Here is a 12573-nt window from a genome sequence, read left to right on the forward strand (position 1 = left end):
TAACTCACATTCAGCTTTCTTAAGTATACATTAATTATATACTGGGGTTGAGAAGTTTTCCAGTGTAGAGAATGGGCTCTCCATAGCATAATTATGATAATAGAGCTGAATTAGGTATTTTAAACCATTATCTCTTTTAATCTTCAAAACAGCACAATGGTAGAAGTAATATAATCCTCAATTTAATAATGAGAAAACTATAGCTGAGTTTTAAGAAACTTGTTCAAAGCCATGCAGCTTCTCTATGGACAATGCAGGATTCTGTACCATGACTGTGTGATTATAGAGTCCATAACTGTAACCACTAAATGCTATTAGGATGTTATAAAACGTACTACATAACTTTGGTTTTGCAATAAACTGTCCAAGATTGCAACCTTTCTTGTCGTTGTTCTTTTGTGTGTCTGGTAGGGGGCAATGTAGTGGTGCTTGGTTTTATGGTAAAAAAGCATTTGGAAAATAGTCTTTAACATTCAGGTCTCAATGAATCTAAATGTGTCTCAAATTAACAGGGAAAAGAAATGGCTTATCAATCTTTAATTTACATGTTGGTTAATGGTAATATCTTCTTTGCAACAATCCTGTGAAGATCACATGAAAATGCAATAAAAGCACTTCCCAAAGGATAACCTTTATTATATAAAACTTTGTGTGTTGCAAGGAATTCTGAAAATTCACTCATTACACATCTGCTTGAAAAACCAAAGGGTGACTTGCTTAAAGTTCAAGAAAACTTTTCTGTTACCAACTCTGCTTTCCTCAAAGGAAAAAAAAATGAAACAAACTAGGCTAATTCCTTAACATCACATCTTACCTAACTAGATCTACCTCATTCCCTGGAACAATTTAGGGATTTAATCTGTCAGACTAGATCTCAGAAACGGCCAGAAAATATGAGACACTTTTCATTTTCCCCTATATCCTTTCAAAATGAAATATTTTGTTAATCTAGGGACATTAAAATGAAAATGTAAGTAAAGTTGCATGAATAAAACATAATCCTTATTTAAGATTCTTATTATACCCTATGTAAACACAGTGGCTTTTCTTTCATAAATTCAAAAGATCAGTTTTACTGAAGCCTGAACAATACATATGAAACAATCTTTCCTTTTTCTACTTCTGTAAGTCAAAATTTGAATAAAAATATCCTAAAATATCTCAAAATGATTCATTTCCCTTTTTAAGTAAAAAAAACTAAAGACATTTATTATAATTATCCTGAAAATAAGAACTACATAAGCAAATAGTTTCTTTTAAAAGTTGGTCTCTTTTAAATGGGTTGGGTGGATTTAATCCATGGGTGGATTAAAGTGGGTTTACTCTTTCAAGAATTACTATTACTGTTAGACTGTGGTAAACGTGCATGACAGCCTGTGCTGGCGTGGGCTAAGGGGCCTGTGCTGAGTTCCAAATGGTAAAGGATAACGCTCCTTTAAAAATTTTATGAGTAATGTGATCATAGGAGAGAAAATTTTATTATTGAAAAAGGTTTAAGTTTTTCAAAAATTATTCCTATCATAATTGCTGACATTGTTTAGGAAAACTCAACTTGAAAAATTAGTCGTTTGCAAGTCACCTCTTTATGGTTGACTCTTAACGTGAAATAATTCGGGGCCTGAGATCAGGACTAAATGTTTAAATTGTGTTCATAAAATTAGTGAATGCAGGAAATAAACCAACTTATCTTCCTTAAGATCTGACTCTTCTTAGCTCATTTCAACTGGCTAGGTATCACATTCGGTTAACTAGTCCTGTGTTTTGCAATCTACCAAGAGAAGATGTTGCTCCTAAAAGTCAACATTATTTTCATGAAAGATATAAAGAGGAAGAGTTATGTTTTTGAAATCTTACTTAAAATATTATAGTATGGAAGATAAGATATCTGCTTAGAGTTAACCCCCAAATGATTTATGTGTGTCATGTAATTACGTGTCTTGCCCATGTGCCAGTATTGGCCAGAGATTAGAATAAAATTAATCCCTTTTATTCATAATCATACAAGCATAGGAGAAATTTCTACTGACTGTTTACCTTCATCACCACGAGGTTGCTGTGGAAACATGTAGTTAGTCAATACTCTTTGCTTTGTTTCTGGATGGGCTTCAGTTTGTAAAGGGATAAGGGCTTTGGACTGGAAGCAAAGGACATAAATTAGATTAATAAGATTGGAAATAGAAAGAATATTTCTTTCATATAACGTAAAGGTCAATAGTCTGGCCTCACTGTGCTGAATGAACCATTAAAGAAAAGTAAGGAAAAAGGTAATGAAATAAGAAAGTATAACATAAAATAAGACTATTGTAGAGGAATATTTTGAAATTCTAAGGTTTTCATAATGAGATTTTCTTTTTCTTTAGTATATTCTTGTACAAGACCTATTCATCTTCATTGAGTAATGTCAGTTTTGATCTTGAAGAGACCAAAATGTGTCAAACTGTTTCAACTAAGTAAACTTTTGGTATAGTCCTATATTTTCATGAACTGTTGCCCTAAAAAATAAATGGAATTTGCTATCAAATTTATACTATACAAGATCATCTATGAATTTAATTAGGTTAAAACATAAGCATTTATTTTTAAGAGATTTTTGTAACCAAAGACAGGGTCCACATACACATAAGCAACAATCCTTGTATTTGATATATCACAATATATTTACCTATGGATGGTAACATTTAATTCTCTATTATTAATTTTATTTCAGAAATACTATTTATGAAGGTATTTTTTAGAACTTTGATATTATAGACTATTTTTATATAAACATTGAAAATAATCATATTATTTAATGTTTTAAAATACACTTATTTCATGACATTTATTAATAAGAGTAAAGCACAAAGGAGATTTGGAATACCAACTTGTCTCATGAAACTAAGTCAGAAACACATTAAATCGCTGTTCTAAATAAAAGTTAAATGGTGCAGTCACTGTTCTGTTCATTCTCCCACAAGAATAATAAATCATGACATTAGGGGATGTCTTTTTACAATGCAAGACTGTAGAAAAGACTGTTCCATTAGCATAGTTCACGTTGATTCCAGAAATGATTTATTTATAATGATATATTGATGCCTTGAAAAATCTACAGTCCATTGGTAAGACTTGAATTTGAATGACAATCTAATTTTTTACTTAGTGGATGGAAGAAAGTGCTGTAATGACTGTAGGAATACAAACATTATTCTCACACTTATATTTCACACTTTGTAGAGGTTTATTTTAATTTTTTACAAAAGTAGCCCAATACCTATGTCTGAACAATTCATTTACCAGTAATGCTGTTTTTATGCTCAGAAAATAATCATAACAAACTAAATCCAAGATGAGTTGTTTTCACTTGGTAATTCATATTTTGGGATAGGATGTTTTAAAATTTTAGGATTACAAGAAAAAAGTAAAAAGAAGAAAAATAAACTATGTAAAAATCGTCTATCACCAGTTTTTCTGGTGGCAAATCAGATGTCTTCAACTATTTCTTTTTATTTTCCAGTTAATAAAATTATTAACACTCAATTACTAATTCAATTATAATCTATTTTCATAAGTATAAGAATTAATATCAAAGCAATTTCACAGAAGATACTGGTAATAGCAACAAAAGACATCATAAATTTTTTGAATAAAGTTTTAGAATTAAGTTGATTATAATTAAAAGCACACACACACACACACACACACACACACACACACACAAAAGGAACATGGAGGATAATAATTCCCTCTTGTGGGAATTGTGGTAATGATTTCTTATTCTTTACCTTCAGAGGTATAATTAAAGTACATCCTCTGAGGACATGTATGTACCACCTAGAAAAATGATCATTTTGTGTATTAGATCTCTGAGAATGAAGTAGAAGCTAGATTGAAGCATTTAAAAGGGGTGAGAACTATAGTACTGTTTGTCCACAGTAATGAAATACTTATTTGAATTATTACCTTTACAAAAATCTCTCCTCCAGGGGATAAAGAATCTATATTTTGCAGTGATTGTCAAAGGTACCTATTGGGAATAAGTTAGTAGTTCAAAGTTTCAACTGTAGTTCATTTAAATAAACAAAATAAATCAGGTAATAAAAATTTTTACCTGATTGTCAGAAAGCCACAAAGCTGCAAGCTCCTTAAGTTTGGTAAATGAGAATGGTAAATTCTTCAATCTGCAAAAACAAGAAAAGTCTAATAGCATAGGTGAAGATGGATAAATTTCATTTTTATGAAGAATTTTTAAAAATACTATAACTTATTTGTTTCATTCTTCTCTCTACTTCTTTCTCCATTGAGTAGCCTGAGCAATCTTTTAAAAGTGAAAATCTCGAGTTTACAACTCTGCAAATGCTAGGATAAAATTGAAAATTGTTAACATGCTTTGTCAGACCTTATAAGATCTGGTCCTCCAAAACCTCTCCAGAGCTTCTTTGTTACTCTTTTCCTGACAGTCCCATTAGTTCCACTGGCCTTCTATCAGCCTACTCTGAGGATTAGCCAAGCTCTTTTCTTCTGTCTGGAATATTCTTTCTCCCATACTTCACTTAACTAAAATTCCACATATTCTTTAGCTCTCAGCTTAAATGTCAGTTCCTCAAAGAGGCTTTTCTTGACTCCTCATTTAAATTTCTTTCCCCAGTTCAGTTTCAAAGCACTTTGATGGAACATATCACAGTTTGTAATTTTTTGTTTAGTTTTGTGGTTATTTTTTTACTGTTTGTTATCCCCATAAAATTGTAGGCTCTATGAGGGCAAGAGGCCATTTCCACCTTACCTCGAAAGGAATTTACAGCTCCTGAAAGTGTGTCCTTTTGTTCTTTCACCCTTCATATATTGTGTAATAGATAGTCAAAGAGGGAATCTTTAAAAATAGCATTTTGAGATAAGTGAAGTTGGCATCAGCCTTGGTATTCAATCAAAATTATCTATTTAGCTTTGGCTTCAGCCTGTGGAGGGCCAAATCACCAACTGCCTGCTTCAACATACTGTATGAGATCCCTGAAATTCTGTATGATCAATATATTGTCATTACATGGGTTACCACCATAGCTAGTCAACAGAGTGAATAATACAAACAAGGCACACCAATGAATTTATTGTTACTTTCTGCATGTTCACTTTCGAATACAAACATTTTAGATATGACTTGGAATGAAAATTTCCTTAAAAGTCTTTAATATGTTGGAATTCTATCAGCCAAATGATGAATAAATATATTTTGATAACAGAAGTGGAAAATGTTACAATAATTAATAAGGATTGCAGAAGCAGTTAATTGTATATGCAAAAGCAATTAAGCACTATCAAATAATTTAATAAATATGAAAAGATATTGACAAGCCAAGAAACATATCAACAGAGTGTGCATTAGCTAGGTAACTTTAGGAAGGATATAATAACCTTTCTGAGCTAACAGATACTTGTAAAACATAAATAAGTATATAAAGAATAACAGAGATTAAATTATATCACAATTATTTTTAATAGAATTATTTATTATACTAGCATTTATAGCATTAAACCAAACTGCCCACTAAAGTTTTCTAATTTTTAGTTATTTAATTTAAGTCAGAAATTATGAAGTAATGTGTTATGAGGAGAAGTTTTTACATCATGTGGAGATGAATTAAAAGTAGAATATCAATTCTGCCACATAAAATTTACATGAGGGGAAAACTCTCCAGAATCATATTCAATATCCATGATAAATCATCAGTCAAATCATAAATGTAGAGTATGGAAAGAAACTGTCAGAAAAGGATTTACCCTCATTTTTCCTTGCTCTTCCAGTGACCACCATTGAAAGTGAGCATTTATTTAGTATCATAACTGTATGGTAAATTGATCACAGGAGCAATCTTACAGTTGACAGTGTAAAAGAATCATTGTTCCTGAACTATAATGACAAACTTCTAAAATTTATTACATTTTAAATATAAAATTGGAATAATTATGACTTTTCGATAACATTTAATATTTAATCTTTTATCCAAGCAGTTTATTCTCCGACAGTGATGTTCAACTTTAGCCTCAGCTTGACTGAATGTTGACTTTAATCTCAGGTTAAGATTCATTGATTAATTCATCAATTTAAAAATATTAATTTGGCTCTATACTATGTTCCAATCACTGTGTTAGAAGACAAACTAGCTTATATTTCTGTCCAGATGAAGTATTTTAAACTCCTACTATTATGAGATTCTCAATGTCTTATTAAAATCTTTTGCATTGGCATTTAGCAATGGGCTGTCCTATGGTACATACTCACATGTGCTATATTTGTTGGATGAATAACTCCATTAGTAGCCCTAACTATGGGTCATTTAAAAATATTTTATAAGCATATTTTCCATATCATCATGTAAATTATTAATGTATAAAATTTGAGCAGACCAAGTATTTAGGAGAGACTTCCAGCTCACCATGAAAACTTTCCCTCCAGGTTGACAATAATGGAGCTTGGTTCCACTGGGGACTGTAATTGAATCCACTGGAATCCATCTTCCTATGGTATCTCTATGACCATGTTTCTAATCTTATTCACAAGAATATAATTAGAAAATTCTGAAAAATGTCTTACTGAAAGTTGGGTACAACATTTAATGCATTTCCTTCATTATCTTGTCTGTTAAGAGTCAAAACAAGAAATGGGGTTGATTTGACATGAATTACTCTTGATGCACCAAGCTATGAACCTTCCATGTCACCTTGATTTAAAAAAAAATTCCAAAGCCTTTTAAAAAATATTTTATTTCTTACATGGAATATTTTAAGCTACTAAGTGAATGGTTTTTGAAATTCACATTAGTAGTTTTTTCTTAGACAAACTAACAAACAAATGACAACTCCCACACTTAGTGAAACCTTAGAATCTGAACATTCTCTGTGATTCCATAAAAGCTAATCTTTGTTAGTTTTGTTGCAGTCTCTTAGCTTCTCATATTATCATTTATCTGACTGAAACTTAATGAAAACAAAGAGTTCAAGTATTCTATTCTAATTCACAATCACTTTATCTTCTTAGAAGTTATTTTTAGTCAGTATGGATTTTTATCCTTTCCTATTTGAGGACAACTGTGGTAGAAATAATGATGAACTGCATTTTCACCCATTCACCAATATAACAACTTTGTCACAAGAAGAGGACCTATCCTTTCTTTGTTCATCCTTTTCTGAACATGACTAAATAACCATTTGGTTGTCTTTACTATAATGTGCAAACCTTGTGACTTTTGAGTACTAGCTTCTTGGCAATATTCTCACCAGTGTTCTGGTGGTGTGGACAGTATATACATAGCTCAGTTAATTTACTGGAGACATAAATATATACATGAAAACATATATGTATGCATACATGCATAACTGTGTACATATTTTTATTAATAAATTTTGTAGATTTTCACTACAATTATTTTTCCATGTTTTCATAATATTATGCTTTCTGCATATGGGAGGGTTTTGGTATATAAATTTGGGTGTATAAATTTTACATAATTTTAATATACAATATATGTTTCTATATAATCAAACAATAAAATTTTGAAATATCAGTTTAAAAACAATTTAGCTTCTGCCATTTTCTAAATGGATATTTGTATACTTATATAAATATTTATATTCCATATACTTCATAAGACACAGAAAAATTTTTCAAAATTATTGATAAGGAACAATAATTTGCTTTTAGAAAATAATATGTGATTGTGAAATATTGCAGAAATACCTGTTGTCACTCAAATTTAAGACTCTTAGTTTCTGCATCTGTCCAATCTCTTCAGGAAGAAATTCCAGTTTATTGGAGCGTAGAGACATAACTGTTACATTCTTACAGCTTCCAATCTATGGGTAACAAAAGAAAAAAAAGTAAAGAATCACAGTGTAAACTATTTTTATACTAACATTTATAATTTATAAAGTAATTTAATTAATTTATAAATTTCTTTATCACTTTTAAGACTCTCAATATGTGTATTGTTTTATTTTTTATAATCTCACTCTCTAAAATATGTCTATAATACATATATTCCTTTAGATATTAAGACTGTGTATCTCATATTTTTTTACATATTATGAAGGAAAAATTTTCTTTTTAATTTTATGATTAGAATACTTGTTAGCTTCATTGTTTTCATAAATCACATTGTTTTTGTCTATCCAAGTAAGTACTAATAATCTGTTTATAATAGATCATATATACTCAAAAATGAAATATTGTTGATATTTCCTTTGTAAAGTTAGTTTTATTTCATGTTACAATGGTATTTTTATTATTATTCATAACTTTTGTCTCTAAATAATGATATATGAATTATTGTTCCTGTATTATGAAAGCATTTAATAGAAAATGTTAAATTGAAAATATACTTCACAGTTTTTTCTTGACATGAATACATGAAAGTCCCATTTAGAGATGAATGCTAATGGACCATTTTGGTGGATTCTGAAGTTAAAACAATATTATGCAACATGATACTTTAAAAAACTTATTTATATTAAAAACTTTCATTTAGAACTAGAAGTATAGTTATCTCAGAATTTATTTATTGTTTTTAAAAGCAAAATATATAAGTTGGATTAGTTAAAATTGTATTCCTTAGCATGAACTAATTTATAATATTTTATTACTATTTTTGGCAAGCAGTGTTTAAATCAAATGTATTTCCTGGGTCAAATATAAGAACTTATAACTTGTCATTTAAAAAAGAATGATTAACAAATAAATAATTCCTGTATACATTCACAGCTCAACTCGTAAGCTACACGGCTACTGCACCTGTTAAGATTTAATCCCAAAACAGATTCATTAAAAGAAATTAATAGAAACAAGTTTATTCCTCACTTCTCTGGGTAATTCTGGAAGGAAATTCTCATCGACTGCTAATGTTCGAAGACTGTGAAGGTAGCCAATAGTAGAAGGTAGTGACTCCAGTTCATTACAGCTACAGTCAAATTCTTCTAATAAAGATAAACTGAAAATTAAATACATTAGTTAGACATTTTAAAAGGTCAGGTGGCACAAAATTTTTGGAAAAGCCATATATTCAAATTCACCAACCAAATTATTTAGCTAGTGACTGCGTAATATTATATAAGTTAATTTATCAGTTCAGCCAAATGGTTCAATACCATTTAATAAGTGGTTCAATTTGCTGAAATAAATGTAGTTCATTTTTCTCCTATCTTAATTCACCTGTCATTTAAATGAGCCATTGAGAATGACAAAAGGTTTTGTTTGTTTTTATACAACTTAGGTGTCACATATAGTCAGAGGCTCATAATGTATATCCTTGGAATGAGTGCATATAACTGGCATGGGCAGGTAGAAGGGTATAGAGGGCAGGTCCAAGAAAGGGAAGATAAGGGGGGCAAAATATTAACAACAAAAACACTGATTAAATGCTAGGTATTTTACTAAGCATTTTAGAGATAAAAATAACTACTCTTTTCTTTATAATAACTCTAGCAGATATCTATTATTTTAAACCCATTTTACACATAAGGAAATTGAGGCGTAAAGAGGCTAAGTAACTTGCCCAAGGCCACACAAAGTAGGAAAACTAGTACCTAAATGCAGACAATATGATTCCACTCTATTTTCTTGCCTCTCAGCCTGTGCATCAGTAGCAGAGGCTACGGACAGGGCTCATTTCAGCCTGCAGATGTGTTTTGGTTGGTTTACATAGTATTTTAAAAAGTGGTAAACTCAACATAATGACCCAGACTTTTGGTGCCTTTTGAAAAAGAAGATGATCTGCAAATACTGGGCCTTTATTCTTGCATGACAATAATGGAAACAGAGTAATGGCTGCTGTCTTCAAATGAGCACAGTTCTCCAGTTTGCCACAATCTCCACCACTCCAAACTTAGCCTGCTTTACCCCAAATCTATAGAAAGGAATTGTATGTGTATACTTTCAAGCTATCACAAGGGAACAAGACATTTCCTTGTCTGGTTTGAGATAGCTGGGAAAGAAAGAGGGCCTGGCACAGAGTAAGCGCTAGCTATATTTAAGTTGTCACTGATGTTAATATTATTACACTGTTATTACCATTCATATCATTGTTTTACTGTAATAGGAAGGAACCCTCAAGGATGATGATCTCACCATGGTAAAGGGAAGAATGAATTAGAATTAGCTGGAGTAATATTGTAGAATCAACTTCCCTTTTTTTATATCTTGGAACTAGCTGGCTTGAATGCAATTTATTCCCATAATTTAGTTAACAAGTGAACACAGAAACTAAGCATTTGGGTTTTAAGTTAGTCAGAATGGATTTGTGTCCCAGTCTTGTCACTTATTAGACATATTATCTTGGGTATCAAAAAATAAAACAAGGATCAGAGCTCAAAAATCAAAGCTGATTTTATTTACTGCCAGGCAAGGGAACACTCCCTGTTCACACTCAGAAGAAATTCACTTAGTAGTGCACTGCGGGGGGAAAAATCAGTGCCAAAACGGGGTGGTGACAGGAGGTCATGATGATCATGCTCATTAAAGATGAAAAATTTGCATTATGGAGAGGTTGGAATAAGTTCACAAGTCTGTGTACAAGTAGGTAAATCAAGTCCCATCATTCATGGGTCAGGGAAGAATCTAATTCAGTCAAGTTCAGTCTGACCCTGATCAGGGTAACTCATGATTTATGATCCTTAACAGCTTCAACTGGTTAGAACCCAGAAGTGGTGAAACACAGTATCCAGCTGTGAATAATAGCTCTTAGGCAAATGCTTTTCCTTTTGCATAGACAAGTCATATCACTTTTCCACAGGCCTTAGTTTCTTTGTATTTGCAGTGAGGATACTAGTAATTCCTGCCTCATGCAGTTTCTCTGAGTATTTCATGAAATACTGTAAGTAAAGAACTTAGCACAATACCTGCCATAAAATACACACTCAGGAAATATTTTCTCTTTTTATTAGTGAACCCTGAGAAATTAATTTCTAAATCCTTTGAGGCCCGCACATGCAGGGGTGGTCGTGTCAATGGGTACCAGACATACATGGCTGTGTGACTCTGTATGTATGCATTGGTGGCGGCAGAAATCAATGTATGTGGAAAACCCAGTAACAGATTATTTGTTTCTTAAAAAAAGTCTAGCACAGTGTCATACACATATAATACACTAAGAAAATTTGGTAGAATTGAATGAAAGAGGTTTCTATCTATGGTCTGTGGTCATGTACTCAGCAAGTGGTCATGAAAGTTCGAGTGATTTTTAAAAATAAAAACTAGTGAGAGAGTGGCATGTACATATATACACTACCAAATGTAAAACTGATAGCTAGTGGGAAGCAGCCGCATAGCACAGGGAGATCAGCTTGGTGCTTTGTGACCACCTAGAAGGGTGGGATAGGGAGGGTGGGAGGATGACGCAAGAGGGAAGAGATATGGGGACATATGTATATGTATAGCTGATTCACTTTGTTATAAAGCAGAAACTAACACACCATTGTAAAGCAATTATACTCCAATAAAGATGTTAAAAAAATAAAACTTCAGATGTATGTTCAGAGGTAGAAGTCAAAGAATTAAACAATTAAATAATATAATTAAGGTCTCTTATTTTTCTTTCTTTTACAAAAACATTTTTGAAGTTAGTCTTGAATCATAGTAAGGCACTCCTTACTTTGCACAGATTTCAGTTATCATGATTTCCTTAAATAACATTTGTCCCCCAACAACATGGCTCAAATTTCAATTACCTCAGTATATTAACTGTGAGTAACTGCATAAAGTACAAACTTTGCTGCTAACTCTTCAGTCCACAAATCGCTGTGTAAATAACAGATGCACATCATGATCAGTGACTAGTCATATTACTTTTTTGAGTCTGTCAGTGATCAGCCTCTGCACATCCACTATTCAGTTCACACACGGATACTAAGTCTTGTAGTTATGTTGCCTTCTTGTCAATCGGCTATAGAGAGATACTATAGGCACCATAATTTAACATTTAAAGCGCTACTCCTGTTGGATAATGCTCTTCGTCATCCTAATTCTCTTGGGGATTTAGATGAAAATGTGAAAATTTGCTTTTTATCACCAAGAACAACTTCATTAATCCAACCAGTGGACCAAGGAGTTATTTCAACTTTGAAGGCCTGTTATCTTACACAGACTTTTGAATAAGCTATTGATGCTACAACTGGAGATCATACCGTTTCTTTAGCTGAGTTTTGGAAGAAATATGACATAAAGCATTCAACTGAAAATATTCAAACATCATGGCAGGAAGTAACAGCAAGTAATACTCATGCAGTGTAGCAGAAACTTTTAGCCCACTGTGCAAATAACTTGGCAGGATTTGAACTGAACATACATGGGATTATGGAAGAAACAGCTGACTGTGGGAATGCTGCCTGCCACTATTTGAGGGCCTGTAGATCTGCTGCCAGAGGAACTTAGTAAAGGAAAACTTGTTGACATCAATGAGGAAAGTGGTTGTAATGAAAAGGATGAAGATGTCTCAGAGGACGTGACCCTGGCAATAAACTTTACATTAAAGGAACTCTCAGAGATATTTCATGATATTGAAAGCACAAAGGATAAAAGTTTGGAAGCTGATCCAAGCTTAAAAGGAGGAT

The 12573-nt window shown here is 31.9% G+C and overlaps 1 protein-coding gene across 2 annotated transcripts in view; it reads right to left on the bottom strand.

Moving 5' to 3' along the window:
- Positions 1 to 12573, bottom strand: part of LRRC7 (leucine rich repeat containing 7) — a 384748-nt gene that overhangs the window by 105104 nt on the left and 267071 nt on the right. For both annotated transcript variants that reach the window (XM_061186459.1, XM_061186458.1), the window contains exons 11-14: positions 8828 to 8957; positions 7712 to 7827; positions 4091 to 4160; positions 2035 to 2134 (exon numbers count right to left, since the gene is read on the bottom strand). In XM_061186459.1, the coding sequence (XP_061042442.1) occupies positions 2035 to 2134; positions 4091 to 4160; positions 7712 to 7827; positions 8828 to 8957 (416 nt within the window). The remainder of the gene's footprint in view (positions 1 to 2034; positions 2135 to 4090; positions 4161 to 7711; positions 7828 to 8827; positions 8958 to 12573) is intronic.

This window comes from Eubalaena glacialis, chromosome 3 (assembly GCF_028564815.1).
Source record: "Eubalaena glacialis isolate mEubGla1 chromosome 3, mEubGla1.1.hap2.+ XY, whole genome shotgun sequence".
Taxonomy (NCBI): Eukaryota; Metazoa; Chordata; class Mammalia; order Artiodactyla; family Balaenidae; genus Eubalaena; species Eubalaena glacialis.